General features: G+C 43.5%; 1 protein-coding gene across 1 annotated transcript; it reads right to left on the bottom strand.

Annotated features, from left to right (window-relative positions):
* LOC129814139 (excitatory amino acid transporter 1-like) lies at positions 1-22,471 on the bottom strand. The gene is made up of 10 exons (XM_055866965.1): positions 22,237-22,471; positions 21,066-21,205; positions 20,699-20,836; positions 12,779-12,983; positions 12,614-12,656; positions 4,029-4,300; positions 3,000-3,233; positions 2,531-2,725; positions 2,261-2,395; positions 1-1,472 (listed from the first exon to the last, which is right to left on the bottom strand). The coding sequence occupies exons 2-10, from the start codon at positions 21,202-21,204 to the stop codon at positions 1,268-1,270; spliced, it is 1,566 nt and encodes a 521-aa protein (XP_055722940.1). The 5' UTR covers position 21,205; positions 22,237-22,471; the 3' UTR covers positions 1-1,267.
* Positions 22,472-23,568: the final 1,097 nt, after the last annotated feature.

Raw genomic sequence — 23,568 nt, 5'->3', positions numbered from 1 at the left:
TTCCTTTTTACATTTTATTCAAAATGTCATTCACCAAAGACAAATCTACCAGTCCATTTATTTCCTTTTCACCACAAATGTTGCCTTTACAGAAAGTGAACCATCATATCTCAAAACTTAAAGAAAAAAAGAAAGAAAATAACATATTTTCTAAATCCATTTGAGTTAGTTCACAAATACTGTAATTATCACAAACTATGTTCCTTGATTTCACTAACCAAGGCATTGGAGTGGCATTTCGGCCCTGAAAACAAATATCTTTCTGCATTGAGATTAAAGAAGACATATTCACGTAAACAACTATCCATATTATATAGTTCATTTACACATATATCGACATACAATCACTCTACAAAGCCTTAAAAATATTAAACACCTGCTATGTTAAAATAATGATGTACTAAATAGTGAAGGATATTTCAAAGACTCATTTGTCTTAGGGCTGGCTACAAAATAGGGAATATATAGTGATAACAATTGTTGGATACATAGATAGTGATGACGATTGTTGGATACATCTTGTTTTAACCATATTGTCAACATCACAGCACCACCTTCAAGAATTTGATCAATCAAAATAAAATAAAAATACAATTGAAGTTGTCATATGCAACAGGAATATTGACAGCATGATAAAAGTGAATCAAATTGTAAAAAATACACACCACTTGAGGATTGTTATTTAAATTACTGCTTATTTAACCCATGATAGGAAGTTGGTTGTTTTTCACCAGAAACAGCTCATAGGGCCTCATTTCATTAGTTGTAGCAAATAAAATGTAATTGTATTTGTATTTATTGGCAGCAGCTTCTCTTCCTGGGGTCCACCAAAATTAAGGTAGTTATATACAAATGTGTTCTCTGCTGCTTTTTTTGAAGAATGAAGCTTGCCCAGTCATTCAAACATAGGTTGTCCTTTCATAATTTTACAAAATTCCCTTTGGACATCAACACCCATATCACTTTCCTCATTACTTATACCATTATACCATATACATATTCTAGGCCATGACTTAACTCAACTCAAAAATACCCAGACAAACCATAAAACAGGTGGCCTATCTATCTCGTAGAGAGGCGGCGGATGTAAGCATTTTGATTGGGCAACTTTATGAATGACAAAATAACAAACGAAAGGAAATATGGTAGAGTGACAATAACTGGACAAATATGACAGATTGAAAACAAGAATGAACCAAAACATTCCGTGTTTGTGTGTGCATGTGCTTGTGCGTGCGTGTGCTTGTGTGCACTATTGAGCGTTGATCTACATCTTGCTTTCAGTTTTCGGACGTTTGGCGTTTTCGTGGTCGTTTTCCTGAGAGATGAGCTGGTATGGTTTTTTCCTCTCCTCCAGCACAATGTTCCCCATCTCCACATCCTTGGCCTGCAGCTCCTGTCGAGATAGGAATTCCACAATGCCAGCCCCAATGGAGTCACCCAAGACGTTGGTTGTGGTACGCAGCCGGTCACTACAATCCAGGAATAACGTAAGAAGAAAAAGCTTAACCAGGGTGAAGGAGTCATATACAGTGGGAGGAGAGACAGAGGTCGAGAGGGGTGGCGGGACATACAGTTTTTAAAAGAAAACCCTAGCCTATGTCCGCTGGGACGTTTGGTCATGTTATATTGAACAGGTCAAAACATTTACCTATTTCCTGCTTTTGATTAAAGGTAAACTAACGTTTTTAGATTACTCATAGTCAAAAGAATGCAGAGGGGAAATAGTCCACAGCATTATCAGCAGAGACAATTCCAATCTACTGTTAAAGAGTAGTCAGAACACTCCCTATAGGCTATCTCATATTCTAATCACTGTGAGAAACATCCATGTTTTCATTAAATGAAGGTTTGACTCTGTCTGCACATTCCATCCCTCCTAGTTTATGGAGAGTGGGATTTTTTCTCACTACCCAATTAGCTGTGTAATTTCTGGGAAGGGAATTCTAATTGAAATCATTAATTTGGGCAACCTAATTATGTTTCTATGTTAAAACTAAAAAAAAATGCAATTCCAAAAAGTGGAGCAAGACCCGAGGGATAGTACAAGTGTGTCACTAGGGTTGTAGTTGATAAAAAAGGATGTTCGACCTTTAAAGTGAAAGATAAATGGTTTGCGTTTCAGTTCGTCATTATACAATTTGTATACTATAGACAATAAGTAGTGTGTGTATATTTGCACCATAATAGCTTTATCATTATTCAAATATAATTTATCTATTCTCATGTCTCAATCTGAAAATGGGAAAAAATTACTCACAGGAACCAATCAACTGCAATGATGAGGGTGATGTCATCAGTGGGAAGTCCGACAGAGGTCAACACAATCACCATGGTGACCAGTCCAGCCTGTGGTATCCCAGCAGCTCCAATACTTGCTGCAGTGGCTGTGATGCTATTTTATAGCACAAAATTATATATTTTAAACTCTTATCTTGATAAATCATGTAATGTAGTTGTAAACATATCAACATCTTTTGATTCTGTAAACATAAACTTTAGCTTATTAACCTTAGATACTAATTCTTACCTGATTGTAATGATCTGACCTAAGTTCATGTCCATGTTGTTAACCTGAGCTATGAAGATAGCTGCCAGAGCCTCGTAAAGTGCTGTTCCATCCATGTTAATGGTTGCGCCGACCGGCAACACAAACCGCGTGATGCGCTTATCCACCTTGTTGTTCACCTCCAGACACTTGAAGGTAATGGGAAGGGTTGCTGAGCTGAGATAGAGACGGAGAGAGAAACAGATGGTGTTTGTGTGGTTGTTGTTTTAGTTTTTTTGTATTAGATCTATTCATCATATTCTCCAGGGGTAAGCTTTAGTAACACTACTAACGAGGATGGTGATGTCTTATAGGCACAATCTGATCAAGAACACTCCTGGCCCTACTATAATAGGCTTTGATTTGACATGAGTCAGGGCCAAGTCAGGCAAGGCCACAGTGTGGGGTAGTCCGAGCAGGCCAGGGAGGAGATTAATGTAAGGGGACCAACCTGGAGGAGGTTCCCAGGGCTGTGATGAGGGCCTCCACCAGCCCCATGATGAAGATGAAGGGGTTCAGCCGTGTGATGGCGAAGTACAGGCCGGGGAGGATGATGAAAGCATGGATGGACAGGCCTATGATCACCGTGATGGTGTACATGGCCAGCTGACCACCCATCTCAGTGATGTCATCCATCTCCACGATCTTCCCTGATATGAGGAACATGATGCCGATTGGTGCATACCTGTAGAGCAGAGGACGGAGAAGAGGTTATGCTGAGGAAGGATATGGTCACAAAGTTAAAAGGGATACATTTTTTTGTGTAATACTGTAGGCCTGAAAAACTAACATTTTTAGTCTCTCACGGACAGACATTTGAGAAATCATCAGTGCATTCTGAGAGTGCAAAGCACAGGCTATGAAATTACCTTTATTCATAAACAAAACTTGGTTTAAATCTGTCAAATATCTGACTGGGAATATTTTGGATTTAATTGAGTGAACATGTCACTGGTCTTGGTTACAAAGCCTTGTAATTCATCTGCGGAATCATTTAGCATCAGGAGACGGTGCCCTGAGACGGTTCTATGTTGGCCAATTATGAGATTGTGGTCCTGCAATTATCTCAGTAACCCTAAAGACCTATATCAGATCATGCCTGTCTATAGTTACCAGATAATTCATAGCAATACCTCAGGCAAGAGGCTAAATAAAGCCATTTGATTGAATTGAGAGGGAGAGATACACATAGTAACTCCCAAATCTGCAGGCACTCTATAGGTAGACTTAGCATTTCAAAGCATAGATGTGGCAATTTCTCTGTGCCTGATCTAATCATGAACCTCGTGCAATGCAGGGGGTTCACATAAACACACACACACACTCACCTAATGAATGATTATTGGACCATCATCATAACACACACACACACACACACACACACACACACACACACACACACACACACACACACACACACACACACACACACACACACACACCATCCTTATAAACACCTATACACACACCAACTACTCACCACATGATAATTGCTACCAGTCTCATGATAGCCTCATTGAGGCTGTCGAAGAAATCCCTGAGGGGCTGGCCCTGCTCCTTCATGTTGCCGATGATGAGGCCAAAGCACATGGAGAAGACCACCAGCCCCAGGGCGTTGACTCCGTTCACCGTGCCCGGGATAGGGATCACCTCCTCCCGGGTAATCTGCTCAGTCAGGTTGGTCAGGTTGAAGACCGAGTCGTTCACTGTCACCGTTACATGGACAATTCGCTTCCCGTATTTGGTTTTGAACTGGAGGGAAAGAGCCGGTTACGTGAGTGATGGGTTATCATTGTCTTGTTAAAGTGATGATAGCATGTCATTTCCTTTAGTGAAAGTGTTACTGAAATAGTATTTTTTAAGTAATGTTACTGAATATTAACTCAGCCTCTTCATTTTGGCCTGTGCTCCAGTCTTCAAGTGGGATTTTGATGTGCATCTACTGAACATAGATAAGGTATCTAGGGAAGATTGTCAGACTTGTGCCCTTTCGATAGACTAGAGAGCAAAAACTAAAGGCACCTGCTCCACTCATCGCAGCCTTGTGAATTAAACAATGGGCCTCCTCTGTATGGCTGGAGCAGTATTCTGTAAGGTTCAGGGTTGATCTATGATGACCCTGTATGGGGAGAGGGTCCAGACCACCAAGTGTTGAGCTCCCCATGGACATGGTCCCCCCCCAAAAGCCATGGAAGAAAGGTTTAGATTGACAGGAAATTAGCTCAGACCTTGCCCGGGGCCCTGCGAAACTGCGGTACGCCACGGACCCCACAATGCTACTGTTACAACCCTGCCAATTCTTCATTGCAGTTCAAACCCCACTGTGTCCATCAACTATACCACAACAACTCCAAAACATTCAGATGAATAATGGAAGTGGGTTCTTTCTTATCTACTGCTGGTGATCATTTTTTATTTACACATGGCAGCAGAAGTCCAGGCTGTATCACAACCGGCCGTGATTGGGAATCCCATAGGGCGGCGCACAATTGGCCCAGCGTCGCCCGGGTTAGGGTTTGGCCGGGATAGGCCGTCATTGTAAATAAGAATTTGTTCTTAACTGACTTGCCTAGTTAAATAAAGGTTAAATAAAATAAATAAAAAATGTCAGATTTTGTCATTTGTTCCTAGTGGTCAGAATTTTTCTTCCAGTGTAAATAAAAGTCCCCCTCAGTTTTGGGTTTTTATGTCTCTTATGTAATGATTTATCTCTGCTCAGAAATTCCAAAACCAGCAAGCTTCCTCTGAAAATGTCAATAATGTATCCATTCACAAAAAGTATTTCGCAGAACGTATCCTTTTTCATTACCATCATTATTTCAATAGAACCATTTCCTGTGGCAAACTTTTACTGAGGGAAAATCTGCTTATTGAATGAGGAAAGCTGTTTTACTTTATACGTTTCAGACTGTCAGTACAGTTGAAAGTGTGGATTATATCTCTCGTGCTCCACGCAGGTCAGGTAATAATAAAAACAGTCACGCTGTTGATGTGCCCGCGGTTCATAACAAACCATACGTCAGACCACGCACATTCTCTTATTTCTTCTCGCAAGTTATATTAGCCATATTGCTCAAATTGACTGCTTCGCTGCTCCCATTTTTCGAATTGCATTTTCCCAGGTCCCGGTAAGGCAGGGGTTCCCAAACTTTTTTTGGACCACGACCCCATTTTGATATCTAAAAATTCTTGCGAGCCAAACCATGTGAAAAAAATGATTTAATTAACAGCAAATGTTTACTTTTTTATTTGGGGTTTTGGCAGAATTGAAAAACATTCTAACAGTATTTCTGATTGGCTTCTCAACTCACCATCACATACTTTTAATGTGGGGCTATGAGAGTCAATTCCAAATTAGTCTGACATAATGTCTCTTATCTCACCACCACTAATAAAATGGGTGTGCTTGATGCATGTCATGTCAGAGATTCTCAAAGTCATGGGGTGTGGTCGACAGTGCGCACCTCATCTTTGCTGTCACATCCAACCTGGATCTATATTTGGTTTTAATGCAGACGATAGCACTGAATCCAGCTTCACACAGATGCTGGTGAAGGGTAGCATGAGGTTTATAGTGCTTTCAAAACAACTGGGAACTCTGGAAAAATACGAGCTCAAATCAGTGATCTTCATGTCGGAAAGAAACTATTTTTCAAAACAATTTTTCCCAGTCGGCGCTTGTTTTTTTCAGAGTTCCCAGTTGTCTTGAATGCACTGAAGTCTGAGATTTCCGAGTTCCCACTTACAAGTTCCCAGTTGTTTTGAATGTGGCATTAATGCTTAGAGGGAGATGGCAGGGTATTCCCTTTGAGTCAGGAACAAAACCTCCTCGGTAGTGACCCGTGAATGCATTCGGTCACATGACCGCTCAATTAGCTGTTAGATTTCACTTACCGGTATGTCAACTGAGCCAGGATCACAGTCAAACAGATTGGGAAGTAGGTCCCAAAGTGCTCTTCCAAGCATTGGAGGTGAGCAGTGATCACTCATGTTGGACACTTACAGATGTTGTTTTCTGTCAGTAACATGCACAGGCGAGGGAAGGGGGCATGGCTTTTGGAAGACTCTCTCCAATAAGAATTCTTTCCTCTGAATGCACTGATTCGGTCACTCATCGGTAGAATGTTTTAAAAAATAATGTTTTTTAGTACTTTCCAATTCCAGTGAGTCTTGTTCCATCACTGCAACTCCCATATAGACTAGGGAGAGGCAAAGGTCGAGAGCCATGCATCCTCCAAAACACAACCCGCACTGCTTGCTTACCCCGGAAGCCAGCCACACCAATGTGTCGGAGGAAATACCGTACAGCTGGCGAGCAAAATCAACATGCATGCGCACAGCCTGCCACAAGGAGTCACTAGAGAGCAATGGGACAAGGACATCCCGGCCGGCCAAACCCTCCCCTAACCTGTCCGGGCCTCTGGCATTCTCTATGGGGGTGCCACAGGGTTCAATTCTTGGGCCGACTCTCTTCTCTGTGTACATCAATGATGTCGCTCTTGCTGCTGGTGAGTCTCTGATCCATCTCTATGCAGACGACACCATTCTGTATACTTCTGGCCCTTCTTTGGACACTGTGTTAACAATCCTCCAGACGAGCTTCAATGCCATACAACTCTCCTTCCTTGGCCTCCAACTGCTCTTAAATACAAGTAAAACTAAATGCATGCTCTTCAACCGATCGCCGCCTGCACCTGCCCGCCCGTCCAGCATCACTACTCTGGACGGTTCTGACTTAGAATATGTGGACAACTACAAATACCTAGGTGTCTGGTTAGACTGTAAACTCTCCTTCCAGACTCACATCAAACATCTCCAATCCAAAGTTAAATCTAGAATTGGCTTCCTATTTCGTAACAAGGCATCCTTCACTCATGCTGCCAAACATACCCTCGTAAAACTGACCATCCTACCGATCCTCGACTTCGGCGATGTCATTTACAAAATAGCCTCCAATACCCTACTCAATAAATTGGATGCAGTCTATCACAGTGCCATCCGTTTTGTCACCAAAGCCCCAAATACTACCCACCACTGCGACCTGTGCGCTCTCGTTGGCTGGCCCTCGCTTCATACTCGTCGCCAAACCCACTGGCTCCTGGTCATCTACAAGAGCCTGCTAGGTAAAGTCCCCCCTTATCTCAGCTCAATATACCAGCAGGTATATCTCTCTGGTCACCCCCAAAGCCAATTCATCCTTTGGCCGCCTCTCCTTCCAGTTCTCTGCTGCCAATGACTGGAACAAACTACAAAAATCTCTGAAACTGGAAATACTTATCTCCCTCACTAGCTTTAAGCACCAGCTGTCAGAGCAGCTCACAGCACTAACAGAGCAGCTCACAGCACTAGCAGCACTAACAACTACCTCTTCCCCTACTGTATTTATTTAGCTCCTTTGCACCCCATTATTTCTATTTCTACTTTGCACATTCTTCCACTGCAAATCTACCATTCCTGTGTTTTACTTGCTATATTGTATTTACTTTGCCACCATGGCCTTTTTTGCCTTTACCTCCCTTCTCACCTCATTTGCTCACATTGTATATAGACTTATTTTTCCTGTATTATTGACTGTATGTTTGTTTTACTCCATGTGTAACTCTGTGTTGTTGTATGTGTCGAACTGCTTTGCTTTATCTTGGCCAGGTCGCAATTGTAAATGAGAACTTGTTCTCAACTTGCCTACCTGCTTAAATAAAGGTGAAATAAATAAAACCTGAACGACACTGGGCCGATCACGTGCCGCCTCATGGGTCACCTGGTCGCGGCCAGCTGCAACACAGCCTAGGATCGAACCCGGGTCTGTAGTGACGCCTTTAGCACTGCCTTAGACTGCTGCGCCATTCGGGAGGCCACCCATAGAATGTTTTTGTATTTCCCCTGCATGCTTGTGTTCAGTTCGTTCAGTTTCCCAAATATGTCTGTTACATAGTCAGGGAGACACATTTTCCTTTCATTACACAGAAAGTAAACTAAGTCAGTTTCTTTTACATACATTGTGAATGACAACAGTACCTCTGCCAATGAGATTTTTTTTTCTAACACTCGATTACCACCAAGCCTCAGTATGAAATAGAACATTGTCATGCCTCCACATAGTTTTGCGAACAGGCGTGCACGCAGTGGATGTGGTTTGATATAGTTTACAATCGAAGTTACCTGCTGCAGTTTATCTCACCGAGTTCTGTGCTCAGCTCTTTTGTCGCCAATTGCTCTCGGTGTATCGTGCAATGCGTGCATATAACAGAGGGAGACACAAGCCTGCCAGCCATAGATGGAGCCCCATCTGTGCAAAGCCCACCATTCGATTCCATGGAATGTGTTTTTTGTCAATATAGCCACGCAGCACAATGAACATCCCCTGTACCATTTCAGGTAGCCTAGTGGTTAGATTGTTGGGCCAGTAACCGGAAGGTTGCTGGATCAAATCCCAAGCTGACAAGGTAAAAATCTGTGGTCTTGAGCAAGGCAGTTAAACCACTGTTCCCCGGGCGCCGTGGATGTCAAGGCATCCACATAAGGCAGGCCCCTGCACCTCTCTGATTCAGAGGGGTTGGGTTAAATGCAAAAGACACATTTCAGTTGAATACATTCAGTTGGACAATTTACAAGGTATCCCCCTTTCCTTCATGCTCGGGAATTGTGAGACAGAACAATATGTCCTTGTGAATAGCATCCCCTGAAATGTATAGTGAACAAAAGTCAATGCATGGACATCTTTCCCCTCACAGTTAATGTCCATTTGGAGAGTATAAGCTGGGGAGTTGAGTCTTTCAATCAGTTTCCTCTTGATTGCTAACAATAGCAAAAACTGTTCGTTTAACAGTGTTATCTCACAAAAGTCTTGATTTGAGTCTCGGTGCCTCTGCCTCCCCACACATTGTTTTTTCACCATATCAATTGTGGCTAGTAATATCAAAGTCTCTGCAATAGTGTGTGCTTTCATAGCGTAGCGGGCCTAGTCTTTCACTGTGGGAATGATTCAAATGCAACGCTCAACTGCGGCCTTTTCCCATGATCTAAGGGCGTTCTCTGGTTGAATTTGAACTTTTAGATTAGAATAATTTTCATTTAGATTTTTAAGGTTAATCACATTACAATGATTTTGAGATACAAAGACAATATTATAATATACCTGCAAAACACCAGTCTCAATGTCAACAGTGAAGAGGTGACTCCAGGATGCTCTGCCTTCTAGGCAGAGTTGCAAAGAAAAAGCCAATCCCAGACTGGCCAATAAAAAGAAAAGATTAAGATGGGCAAAACACAGATACTAGACAGAGGAACTCTGCCTAGAAGACAAGCATCCCTGAGTCGCCTCTTCACTGTTGATGTTGAGACTGGTGTTTCACGGGCACTATTTAATGAAGCTGCCAGTTGATGACTTGTGAGGCATCTGTTTCTCAAACTAGACACTAATGTACTTGTCCTCTTGCTCAGTTGTGCACCGGGGCCTCCCACTCCTCTTTCTATTTTGGTTAGAGCCAGTTTGCGCAGTTCTGTGAAGAGAGTAGTACACAGAGTTGTACGGGATCTTCAGTTTCTTGGCAATTTCTCGCATGGAATAGCTTTCATTTCTCAGAACAAGAATTGATAGTTCTTTGTCTCTGGCCATTTTGAGCCTGTAATCGAACCCACAAATGCTGATGCTCCAGATACTCAACTAGTCTAAAGAAGGCCAGTTTTATTGCTTCATTAATCAGAACAACAGTTTTCAGCTGTGATAACATAATTGCAAAAGCGTTTTCTAATGATCAATTAGCCTTTTAAAATGATAAACTTGGATTAGCTAACACAACGTGCCATTGGAACACAGTAGTGATGGTTGCTGATAATGGGGGTCTGTATGCCTATGTAGATATTCCATAAAAAATCTGCCATTTCCAGCTACAATAGTCATTTACAACATGAACAATGTCTACACTGTATTTCTGTACAATTTAATGTTATTTTAATGGACAAAAAATGTGCTTTTCTTTAAAAAACAAGGACATTTTTAAGTGACCCCAAACTTTTGAACGGTAGTGTGTGTGTGTATGTATGTGTCTATATATATATATATATATATATATATATATATATATATATATATATATATATATAGACAAATAAAAAAATGGATTTTGGACATTCTCCCGCAAACCCATTTTCATATCAGGCGACCCTTCGCTTGGGAACCGCTGCAGTAGGGTAAGCTAAACTCTGTGTGAGTTGTGTGTACTGACAGTCTGTCATCAACAGCCTGTGACCTGTGGGTCGAAGCGCGAAATTCGCCCTCCAAGGCTGTGTGACAGCTCTCTCCTACCTATCTCTTTTATATCGGTGGATATCGGGCTTCCTTGTCTTGTGCTAACTTTAATAGCTTACCAGCTAGTGTGTATGTTGGCCACTGTACTCCGGTGCTAACCTTGTCAAGATATCCTCCACTGCCATGCTTGTTATCGAGACCACGGGGCACTAGTCATCCTTCGACTGTTTAAATCTCAAAACGGGTCCCTTTCCCTAGATAACCACGTCTCATAGCGTGCACGCCGTCTAGGAAGATTGTTAGCCTAGCGAGCTATACAAAGTGAGATTCGAACTGCCTCCCCCAGGCATCCCTCCCCTTGGTATTACTAGGATACTACAAGCTAGCTAGCTAACCAACTCAACCTACTGTAGCTGCCACTGTGTGTCCTCAGCTAGCTAACCAACTCAACCTAGCTGCCACTGTGTGTCGTCAGCTAGCTAAACACTCAACCTAGCTGCCACTGTGTGTCGTCAGCTTGACTTACCAAACGACAGCCGTTCGTGAGTGTTTTTCATAAATTATGCCTACATTTAAACATGGTATCTCTCCTGCTCCAGCCCTACGGTCATAGCTTGGCTCACAATAAATGATTTTGAGGTTGCTGTACAACTCTTGCCAGATTATTGTAGCCCTCTACCTTTACTGTGTATTGTGGTATTAATAAGTATATTTGCATGAGAATATATATTTAGATTTTTGTCTTCACATTCTTAGCTGAGAGACTACCAGGCATGCATGGCTGCTCCTCATTTGGAGTTGAACTACAAGTGGAAGATGGCCATGACCTGTTCCCCGCCTGCCTAGGCATTGGCCACCTGCGAGATGCACTCTCTGACCCCTGCATTAACTGCACCATCATGCCTGTGAAGGTGAGGGAAGCGCAGCTAGCCAGAGTTGAGGGCCTGGTTTTCACAGATAATTTGAGTCTCTGTGCCTCTGCTTCCTCACACATCGTTTTTTCACCATATCAATTGTGGCTAGTAATATCAAAGTCTCTGCATTAATGTGTGGTTTCATAGCGTTGTTCGCCAGGACCCACCCAGGGCCACCAAGAGAGGGAAAGCCCACAAAACTCTAGAGGAGCACTACAGGAAGTCAGACCAGCTGTTTCTGTGTCAAACGGCCTTGCATTGTCCAAGCAGAGGCTTTCACACTGGGTTGTGGATGTCATCGGTCAGGCTTATAATGGTGTAGAGCTCCCTGTTCCAGAGCATGTGATATGTCACTCTACCAGAAGTGTCACCACATCCTGTGCTCCGCTAAAAGGCGTCCCCATGAGTGAGATATGTGCAGCTGTTACCTGGCCGTCACCCTGCACGTTCTTAAGATTTTACAAGGTCAACGTCTCATCCTGCCACACCATGGGACCTGCCATTCTCCCAGTGACATTGTCGCATTAATCAGAGGTTAATAGTGCTATAACTGTACTGACGTTCTGAAAAGTATGAAGTAGAACAGAAGTTACGATTGTAACTATGGTTCTACGAATACCTGTAAGACCGTCAGTACTTTCCTGTCACTCTGAATCTTTGGGCAAGAAGATTTTCTGAGACAGTGCGTGGTCTGATGTACGGTTTTATGTGAACTGCGGGGGCACATCCTACCACGCTGTCACATCACCAACGTGACTTTGTTGTTGTTATAACTCGACATGTGGGGAGTGCGAGGGATATCATCCACAATTTAAACCGTACTGACGGTCTTCAAGGAATTCGTAGAACCATAGTTAAATTTGTAGCATCCGTTTGTAGTGACAAAGTCATGAAATGCTTTACCTGCTGTGTGCAGGCCTGGACCATGTTTGGTGGAAACATGTTTCTGAAATGAAAGAGCATGATCATCACAATGAATGAACACAGGGGTACAATGGCACAAAAACAGTTCATATTTCCTCCACTAAACCCCTGACCCTCCTCCTACTCTAGTATGCAGCTAGCTACCTGATGAGATCCAGGAAGGCGTCGGCAGGGCTGATGTCCTCTATCTTCGACTGTTTCATGAACTCATCCTTAGATCCTTTCCCAGGGTGGATAATGAGCACCACGATGATGCCTATGATGACAGCGATAATGGTGGTGGTCATGTAATACACCACAGCGCGCATACCCATCTTTCCTGAAGCCTTACTGTCCAGTGCTGCCATGCCTGGTTGGGAGAGACAGGGGAGATGTTGTTTAGAAGAACAGTATTATCCCATTGTGCAACATTTCTAGCATTTCTTCATAGCAGTGGCATGAAAACACTTGAAATAGCAATTGCCTGTAGCCATATTAGCCTGCATTCTGGATAGCTCCTGAAGCTATGCTGATGTGTTGGATGGTGTTGGAGCCAGAGAGACAGAAGGGTGAGTCCTTGCTCTGGTCAAGGAAAGGCAGAGGCAGAGACAGGAACACTGTGAGAACTGAGGGGCCACAGAATTGTTGAGAAGTGGCTATGCCATAACAGGCAATTGTTGGCTGGTATTGGAACAGCAGGGTTCTCAGATATCTCATCATCAGACAATGGGTGAAAATGAGGTTGAACTCAGTGAACTGGGGCTATCAGGTGTAACATCAAGAGACCAGTGGCGACCCGTCATTCTGTTTTGAGCCCCATATTTTTACCAAATAAATTATAAAATATATTTTCTTTTTGGGGGGGCTTGCCTGTTTTGCATGTTATTTTGGCATTAATACGTGTCACATATCAGTTCGCAAACAATGTTAAAATATATATATATATGATTGAGTTAATAAAGACGCATACAAACATGGTCTCGTTTTTGTTTTCTTGAGTAAGGCAGCTCCAAAATGCAGGTGTTTCAGCCTAGCTCAGTGCTTTCTGTGGTGGTGGGGCAAGCCAGCAGAAAATACAGAGCCCTGCTCCGTGATTGGGTCAGTGTTCTGTCACTCATGGGGACACTACATCACCGCCAAGTCTAAGGGTAGACCTCGAAAATTCTAGCCATTTGGGTGTTGCCATAGAGTTACATTAGAAGTGCCCATCCAAGAAGGCTCAAGGTCATTGGCCACAGATATAATTACGTCAAATCACGTTATACAGTTGAAGTCAGAAGTTTACATACACCTCAGCCAAATACAATTAAAGTCAGTTTTTCACAATTCCTGACATTTAATCCGAGTAAAAATTCCCTGTCTTAGGACAGTTAGGATCACCACTTTATTTTAAGAATGTGAAATGTCATAGTAATAGTAGAGAGTGATTTAATTCAGCTTTTATTTATTTTCTTCACATTCCCAGTGGGTCAGAAGTTTACATACACTCAATTAGTATTTGGTAGCAATGCCTTTAAATTGTTTAACATGGGTCAAACGTTTCGGGTAGCCTTCCACAATCTTCCCACAATAAGTTGGCGGAATTTTGGCCCATTCCTCCTGACAGAGCTGGTGTATCTGAGTCAGGTTTGTAGGCCTCCTTGCTCGCACACGCTTTTTCCGTTCTGCCCACAAATTTTTTATAGGATTGAGGTCAGGGCTTTGTGATGGCCACTCCAATACCTTGACTTTGTTGTCCTTAAGCCATTTGCAACAACTTTGGAAGTATGCTTGGGGTCATTGTCCATTTGGAAAACCCATTTGCGACCAAGCTTTAACTTCCTGACTGATGTCTTGAGATGTTGCTTCAATATATCCACATCATTTTACTTCCTCATGATGCCATCTATTTTGTGAAGTGCACCAGTCCCTTCTGCAGCAAAGCACCCTCACAACATGATGCTGCAACCCCCGTGCTTCACGGTTGGGATGGTGTTCTTCTGCTTGCAAGCCTCCCCATTTTTCCTCCAAACAACAATTGTCATTATGACCAAACAGTTCTATTTTTGTTTCATCAGACCAGAGGACATTTCTCCAAAAAGTCTGGCTTTTTTATGGTGGTTTTGGAGCAGTGGCTTCTTCCTTGCTGAGCGGCCTTTTAGGTTATGTCGATATAGGACTCATTTTACTGTGGATATAGATACTTTTGTACCTGTTTCCTCCAGCATCTTCACAAGGTCCTTTGCTGTTGTTCTGGGATTGATTTGCACTTTTCGCACCAAAGAACGTTCATCTCTAGGAAACAGAACGCCTCTCCTTCCTGAGCGGTATGACGGCTGCGTGGTCCCATGGTGTTTCTACTTTTGTACTATTGTTTGTACAGATGAATGTGGTACCTTCAGGCATTTGGAAATTGCTCCAAAGGATGAACCAGACTTGTGGAGGTCTACAACTTTTTTTATGAGGTCTTGGCTGATTTCTTTTGATTTTTTCATGATGTCAAGCAAAGATGCACTGAGTTTGAAGGTAGGCCTTGAAAAACATCCACAGGTACACCACCAATGATGTCAATTAGCCTATCAGAAGCTTCTAAAGCCATGACAATATTTTCTGGAATTTTCCAAGCTGTTTAAAGGCACAGTCAACTTAGTGTATGTAAACTCCTGACCCACTGGAATTGTGATACAGTGGATTATAAGTGAATTAATCTGTCTGTAAACAATTGTTGGGAAAATTACTTGTGTCATGCACAAAGTAGATGTCCTAACCAACTTAGTTTGTTGTTGAAAACTATAGTTTGTTAACAAGAAATTTGTGGAGTGGTTGAAAAACGAGTTTTAATGACTCCAACCTAAGTGGATGTAAACTTATGACTTCAACTGTATGTACAGTAGCTTTGATTGGACCGATCATGTCAACATCATACTTTCAAAATCCTAGCTAGCAGTCATCATGAATCAAGTCAACAATCTACTGGCAAATCCTTTTTAATCCTTGTCATATGAAGAGAAATAATGAAGAGATTATAGATAAAATATATCGGTGCTCATTGTCCATTGGACATAAACATTACACAACAAGTTGGAAATCGCAAATTCAACAATGATTGGTTTGGAAGGAATCAGTGACAGGGGCTGTGTGGTCCAAAATCTGTGGTTAAGGGGCTCTTTTCCAAGTTTAAAATGATAAACATTCAATATAGGCCATGCTGCCAATGAAGCTGTCACGTCTGCTCCCGCTCTTCCCGCTGCCCTGTATCACGCACTTCTTCTTTCCATTACACACACCTGCCTTCCCTCGTCACGCACATCAGCGATATTGGACTCCCCTGGACTCACTCATCACCTGTTATTACCTCCCCTATATTTGTCAGTTCCCCAGCTCTGTTCCCCGCTTCTGCATTGATTTTCTTTTGTTTGTGTTACTCGTTTGCTGACGCTGTTCCTGTCTCGTTCCATGTCCGTTCAACATTAAATGTTTTACTCCCCGTACCTGCTTCGTCTCTCCAGCGTCATCCCATGTGACAGAATGCAGCAGCCATCACACAAAGCATCGGGGAGTACTGGCGTTCCGGTTGGTATGGTGGCATGGGCTCTGGGTCGCCACCGATGGAACTGGGGGCTTCCATGCCCTAGCTGGCTCGAGAGGTTTCCTTGCCCCGGTTGGGTTGGATGGTGCCCATCCCACGTTGGGCCTCAGCCGGATCGTCAGTTCTTGTTCGCCCAGCCGGTCCAGGAAGTTTTTTTGTTGTTTGTTTTTTGTTTTGTTGGTGACGTCGGGGTGGATTCCACCGCCGATGGAACCGGAGGTGCTTAAGCAAGCCCGTCGGGCTTTCACGCCCTGGCTGGCTCGAGAGGTTTCCTTGCCCCGGTTGGCTCGGCGGCTTCCCATCCCACGTCACTCTCCATCGGATCATCGGGCTCCCTCGCTGCAGCAGGATCGACAGGCGTCTTGCCTCAGTTGGATTGTCTGGCTTCCATGCCTCAGCCGGCTCGCCAGGCTCTCACGCTCCTGCCGGTTCGTTGGGCTCCCACGCCCCCAACCGGTTTGCCCAGCGCCCATGTCTCGGCCGGTTAGCCCAGGTGGGACGCCGGGTGGCGTCAAGAGGGAGGGGTACTGTCACGTCTGCTCCCGCTCTTCCCTCCCTGGCGCTTGAGGGTGCCAGGCTGCCCTGCATCACGCACTCCTTCCATCCATTACGCACACCTGCCTTCCCTCGTCACGCGCATCAGCGATACTGGACTCACCTGGACTCACTCATCACCTGTTATTACCTCCCCTATATTTGTCAGTTCCCCAGCTCTGTTCCCCGCTTCTGCATTGATTGTCTTTTGTTTGTCTTACTCGTTTGCTGACGCTGTTCCTGTCTCGTTCCATGTCAGTTCTACATTAAATGTTTAACTCCCCGTACCTGCTTCGTCTCTCCAGCGTCATCCCATGTGACAGAAGCATGATTTGTGCCGCGCTCAAAACAACTTATCTCGGAACTGCGGAAACGTGACTTCAGTGAGTTCAAGACAACTGGGAAGTCGGGAATAAACAAGCTCCGACTGGGGAAAAAACATTTTAAATGGTCATCCAACTCGGAATTGTAAATCTGGCCTCTTTCTAGAGCTACAACCTGAAGATCAATGACGTCATCAAGATTCAACCTTGGTTTTTTTCTAAGTTCCCAGTTGTTTTGAAAGCACCATAAATCCAGAGAATGCCAGACTTTGATGACAGAATTTGCCCACGAAGGACCACCGTGCCACCTTCCTGTTCAAGTTAACACAGCACAACAAGGTGAGTCCAAAAATGTATTGTATGATGCTGCATAAATGATGTAATATGCCAGGGAGATATGTTTACTGTAGCTAAGAAAGTAATTCAAAATCAAATCAAAATGTATTTGTCACATGTGACGAATACATGTGTAAACCTCACAGTGAAATGCTTACTTACAAGCCCTTAACCAACAATGCATTTTTAAGAAGAAGAAATAAAAGTACCAAATAATTAAAGGGCAGCAGTAAAATAACAATAGCGAGACTATATACAAGGGGTACCGGTACAGAGTCAATGTGTGGGGGCACTGGTTAGTCGAGGTAATTGAGGTAATATGTACATATATATAGAGTTAAAGTGACTATGCATAGATAATAAACAGAGTGTAGCAGCAGCGTAAAAGAGGGGGAGGGACAATGCAAATAGTCGGGGTAGCCATTTGATTAGACTAAGGGTATGTTGTGTAGTATGATGTTAGTAACCCATGTGCCTCACCCTAATAATTTGGTCTATTTACCCCTCTTAATTTTGCCTACTGTTCTGACATGGTGGCGCACATGTAGCCTATATAGCCTGTTTTAGAGAAATGTCATCATTGAATATTGTAAGAGATTTCATTGTCTGCTTATATGCCCCCTTTATTTATCCTACGGTTCTGACTTAGTGTACAGGGAGAACACTGTAAGAACGACCCATGTTCTGAATTCTGTCACTGTACATTTCAAAAGTGCTAAACAAATAGTTATATCGACTACGTCCGTCCTAGCTCGCTCGTTAATGTCTTAATCGAAATGACGGATTGCGTCTTATCCTCTTGTCGTCCACTTATGCCATAGTTTGTACATCTCATTTGTCATTAGAAACCAAATTTGTTTAAGCAAGTTAGCCATATCAGCTATGTTTTTTTTTAAAGGCAGTAAATGAAGTTGAGTGAACTGTTTCGCTGCCAGACAAGGCTCCGCTGATAGCCAGGTGTAGCAGTGGTGTCACGTCCTGACAATAGTGAGCCTTTTTATTCTCTATTTTGGTTAGGGGGGGGGGGTGTTCTAGTCTAGTGTGTGTATTTCTTTGTTGGCCTGGTACGGTTCCCAATCAGAGGCAGCTGTTTAGCGTTGTCTCTGATTGGGGATCATATTTAGGTAGCCATTTCCCCACTGGTTTTTGTGGGATCTTGTTTGTGTGTAGTTGCCTGTGAGCACTGCGTTTGCTGCACGTTTCGTTTGCTGTTTATTGTTTTTGTCCGTTTCACAAATAAAGATGTGGAACCCAGATCACGCTGCACGTTGGTCCGAGTATGCTTCCAGTTCGTACGACGAGCGTAACAAGTTGTAAGATGTTGGGACTGCCGTTGGCACAGCTTTATGTAGGCCCTAACAGTTTGTGGGCACTGTTTGTCACCGTTATAGTGCAATTCATGTATTGTTTAGTGTTGTGTAGTGGCTTTGCTGGCATGCATCCCACTTTTTTATTATTTTTGCCAGACCAAGATGTACATGCTGAAATCACCACTGCAAGAGACTAATAGATGACCTCAGTGTGAACTAGTCTACTGCCCTGGCAGTCACTCTCCTCCTCTTTCCCAGAGATTATTTATCATCTCTCATTATTGTAGACCAGAGATTATCTGACCTGCTGGAGGATGCAGCCTAATACAAAGAGTCAACAGGTGTGCAGATAAATGTGCTGCCTGACAGTCATCTGACAGAAATCAGAAATCAGGCTAGTAGCAAAACATACAGGTGAGCAAAAGTATTGACGTTCTCCATCTGAAATTAGATAATGATTATGGTTTGCTTCTCCCTACTGACATCTCTCAATCTTACAAAAAGGCCAAGGGTAAGAGGCAAACAACGAGCCATTATAGAGAAAGACCTCTTCCTGAAAAAGCGCTGCAATAAAGTTTGCTTTGGATTTTCCAAGGTGTCAGGGGCCGTTCTGGTGTGTTATACCAATTCAGTGTGCTGATGGAGTAAGCGTTTTTTGTGTAAGCGAGATGTCTGTGCTTTAATACTGTTAGGGGCACTGCCATTAGACTAAACCTCCTCACCCTCCATTTAACCCTCGTTCAACTCTCAATCTCCTTCATCCCGCCTCCCTCTCCCACAATCACCCCTCTGCTGACCTGTGCCTCGGCTCCTTTCTGTGTCTCTCTCTGTTCTGTGCCTCTCTTTATTTCTCTCTCTTTCACCATCTCTCCCTGTTTCTCCCTTTCTCTTTTTCTGTCTTTTCCCTCTATCCTCTCTGAGTCCTCAGAAACTTGTCCACTTGCCATGCGCCCATAACGACTTTGCATCTCCACATTGCCATGGAAACTGCAAACAAGCCTGTGTGACCACTTTCACGGGACTAAAGAAATGACTTATGTGGGTTCTTTTCAGGGGTTACTACAAAGATGAAGGATGAAACAAAAATTGATCCCACACATCTCCTTTTCTGCCGTTCACGCCACAGTTCTACTGTTTTTTTAGTGTTTAAAATGTGATCAGAGAAAGTATTCTTAGTAAACATTCACTGCTTCTTTCAAGCCAGTGTGAACATTCACAAATTAGGTTAGTTTGAAAAGAAAATTAGATACAGTACAGATCAGCTCAATCTTACTTTGAGAAATGACTAGCGCTTGCTGCTGTAGGTCTAGTTTCAAGGTCACAGTAAATCCCTCAGCATTAGCATAGTGATGTCATTTATACTACACATCATACCAAGCTAGGTCATATGGATCCTAACCTTGTTGAGGACTCAGGAAGATACTAGATGCTGTAGTTACATGTCTGCTTGTGTACCTGGGCAGTGGACCTCTTTTCTAGGCCGTAACCTCTTATCCCACCACCCTCCAAACCATTTACTGTATTTTGGTGCTGGGTGTCATGGAATGCCACAAAACAATACAGCTGTGTAGAAAGTGGCGGAGTGGCACATTGTTTGCTTTTATCCGTGTGAAGTGAAGCAGGAGGAAGAGGTTCAAGGGGGTACCCATCCCAAAGCTACCCTCTCAGACCCACAGGCAGTGGGTGTCTTTTCTACTGAAGCTAACCCCACTCCCTCCATCCCTCCTCCCTCATTCTCTACACCACATTGTAATAGAAAAGGAGTACAATGAAGTGGCTGTCTCCATGCCAGAGCCTAGAGACCAACGGGAATCTGGAGAAAAATACATTTTACACGGATCAAGCACAAGTTACAGTACCTGTGCTTGTGCCTCAAGCCCCTTTGGCATTCTCCCTTTTCCTTTGGGCCTCCACACCTGCCTTTCAAACACCACTAAATCCACCCCTCATCTGCATGGTCAAAACATCTAAACTTGCCTCTGGTGGAGGGCATCCGTATAGTGACTTGGTGTACCTGTGATTAGACTGGATACTAGCAGGGGAAGCACCAGCATCTGCAGCATCCTCATCAGCAGCTCTCCGGGGAAAGAGAAGTACTTCACCTCTCGGTAGGTCATTTTATAGGGACGCAATGCAAAGCCTAGGATTATACCTGGAGAATCAGAAGGGCTGATTAGTGGGCTTGAAACTGCATGTAGAACAGAGGACACTGAGAGGCTCTGTCTCTCAATCACCTCTAGAATGAGGTTTGTAGGTGAGTCTCCCTATTGGATTTTGGATTGCAATAGAAGAGCATGGGTTTCAAAGTGTGTGAGTGTGTGTGCGTGTGTGTGTGTATGTAGGCCTGTCCGTGGTGGGGGGGGGGGGGGGGGTTCACTCACCTACAACGACGGCAGCTACAGTAAAGAGCACGAAGGCGTGCTTCTTGAAGAAGGCCTGGACATCTTCTTTAGAGATGTCCTCCACTTTCCTTTTGGCCTTCATGGTCCTTATGTGGATGCCCTCCCGGATCCGCTGCATCCTAGTGTGGAAATCCGAAGCCGGGAGAGTTTCCTCATTACTGGTCATGACTGCAGATGGGACTAGGGGTGTCTCACACACCTCTCAGACACCCAGAGAACCTGAACCAATGGGTCGGACTGGACCTTACCTTAGTGATAGCTACTTGAGATAGATGAAATGACACATGACAATACACGTTCGGTTGAAATGGCACATGCAGACGTTCACATTGACATTGCAATGCAGTTGATAAGAGAAAAAAAGTGTTTTTCTTATCGCAAATCTTGACCATATGGTGTGTAGTCAAAATAACAATGTACATAAATTGATATTTTCATGATAAAATAGTCACAGAACCTTGAGAAGAGAGCAAGTCATTTTAGTGTAACAAAAAAGCCAGCATTTTTTCCCATTATGAATCCATGACAAGCATCGAAGACCCTGAACACAGGAAGCATGGAACCATAATACACCATGGCAAATCATTAGTCTATCCTGGAAGATTATAAATACAAACACTTGAGTAGAAAAAACTCATGCACACCAGAATAATGGAATAACAAAAACAATATTTTTGTGCTTTCTTTAAAAAAATAATTACTCTTAGAGGAAATGTGTTTGTGCCCTCATACATTAAAGAGTTGCCCTGTCATGCATTAAAGAAACTTAACAGAAAGCACCGTACAGCTCTGTATGTTCTCATTTGAAAGGCACAATTTGTCAATCAGTTGTTTGATTGAAAATGCCAGTTGGTTGGCAACCCTCTGAACAAACTGCAAATTTATATACAAAGATTTTGTTTGCATTTCAATGAATGTAAATGATGTGGACATGTTACTATGGATAGTGTAAAATGTCATGAAAATCGGAACAAAGGATGAGACCTTTCATGCGTGGCCACATCAACAGTATGTACCCCTGGCATACAGATACAACAACACAAGGGCCACACAGACCTGGCCATTTCCTTGGACAACACCACCAACAACTTTCTCTGAAGCAGTTGTTAGGAATTTCAAGAAAAAGTGAAAAGCAAAACAAAACGCTGACCTTCACCAGTGTAGATGTTCCTTCTTTAGACAAACTCCTATTCCTGACGATGCTCAGGGTTATCCTCAGCCTGAGGACAGGTCAGGCAGGCAGGCAGGGAGCAGCAGTGGAGGAGGTCAGCAGTGGGTCCGTCAAGAAGGCAGAGAAGGGAGGATAGAGACTGGGAGATGGAGTGAGAGAGACGGGCACACAGAGAATGGTAGATATGCGTATATGTTCTCTTAAGACGACTGAAGCAATCCGTCATACTCCCATTCTCTGAAGTGGGAGGAGACTTTAAAACTCAGAGAGAGAGAGGGGGAGGAGGAGGCAGTGAGGGGAGATGATAGCCCTTCCTATTTATTGTTTTTCTATTAATTTTACACTGTTTCAGTTGACACACTCTCTCTATGATTTGGGGGATTTTATGTACCTAACTCATTCCAATGAGACTGCCCCAGTGATGCTCAGAAAGCAGAAGTGAGTAAGAGTGGACAGTAGGCTATTCTTTATACACTCTTAAAGTAAAAAAGGTGCTATCTAGAACTCAAAAGGGTTGAGGGTCCTTCGGCTGTTCCCATAAGAAAACCCTTTGAAGAACCCTTTTTGGTGTTTTATCTGGAACCCTTTGAAGAACCCCAAAAGTATTTTATCTGGAACCAAAAAGGGTTTACCTGGAACAAAAATTGTTCTCCTATTGGGACGGCCGAAGAACCCTTTTGGAACCCTTTTTCTAGAAGTGTAGACAAGATGCAATTTGACAAATTTTTGTAGAACATTCTCAGTTGCTTACTCATGCAAACTGCTGCATTTTACTCAGAACGCATATCTTTCATCTCCACTTACCTCTCACTACTCCTCTTCTCCCTCTCCCCTGCTCTCCTCCTCCCATCTATCGTTTCCTTTCCCATCTTCCCTCCTCCCCATCCTCTCCTCCATCCTCTTCCCCTCTCTGCTGGGCTATTCATCCCTCACTGGAGTGCTTCAGATAAAGCCTGTGGCCCCGTAGGCGAGCTCTGCTCCAGCCCAAGGGGGTAGGGCTCTCTCCCTCTGCTTCAGTGTAACCTCAGCCCAAGGTGGTAGGACTCTCTCCCTCTGCTTCAGTGTAACTACCCAAGGTGGTAGGACTCTCTTCCTCTGCTTCAGTGTAACTACCCAAGGTGGTAGGACTCTCTCCATCTGCTTCAGTGTAACTACCCAAGGTGGTAGGACTCTCTTCCTCTGCTTCAGTGTAACCTCAGCCCAATGTGGTATGGCTCTCTCCCTCTGCTTCAGTGTAACCTCAGCCCAATGTGGTATGGCTCTCTCCCTCTGCTTCAATGTAACCTCAGCCCAATGTGGTATGGCTCTCTC

The sequence above is a fragment of the Salvelinus fontinalis genome, chromosome 2 (assembly GCF_029448725.1).
Source record: "Salvelinus fontinalis isolate EN_2023a chromosome 2, ASM2944872v1, whole genome shotgun sequence".
Classification (NCBI taxonomy): domain Eukaryota; kingdom Metazoa; phylum Chordata; class Actinopteri; order Salmoniformes; family Salmonidae; genus Salvelinus; species Salvelinus fontinalis.
This window is presented reverse-complemented; position numbering and strand designations above follow the sequence as displayed.

Bases quoted from the DNA above. Each gene is read 5' to 3' on its own strand.
- LOC129814139 (XM_055866965.1), bottom strand. From the start codon at position 21,204: ATGCAGCGGATCCGGGAGGGCATCCACATAAGGACCATGAAGGCCAAA. The intron at 12,657-12,778 runs GTAGCTAGCTGC...CTTTCATTTCAG, and splicing joins GCCTTCCTGGATCTCATCAG to AAACATGTTTCCACCAAACA. The intron at 3,234-4,028 runs GTGAGTAGTTGG...TCTGCTCTACAG, and splicing joins CTGGTAGCAATTATCATGTG to GTATGCACCAATCGGCATCA.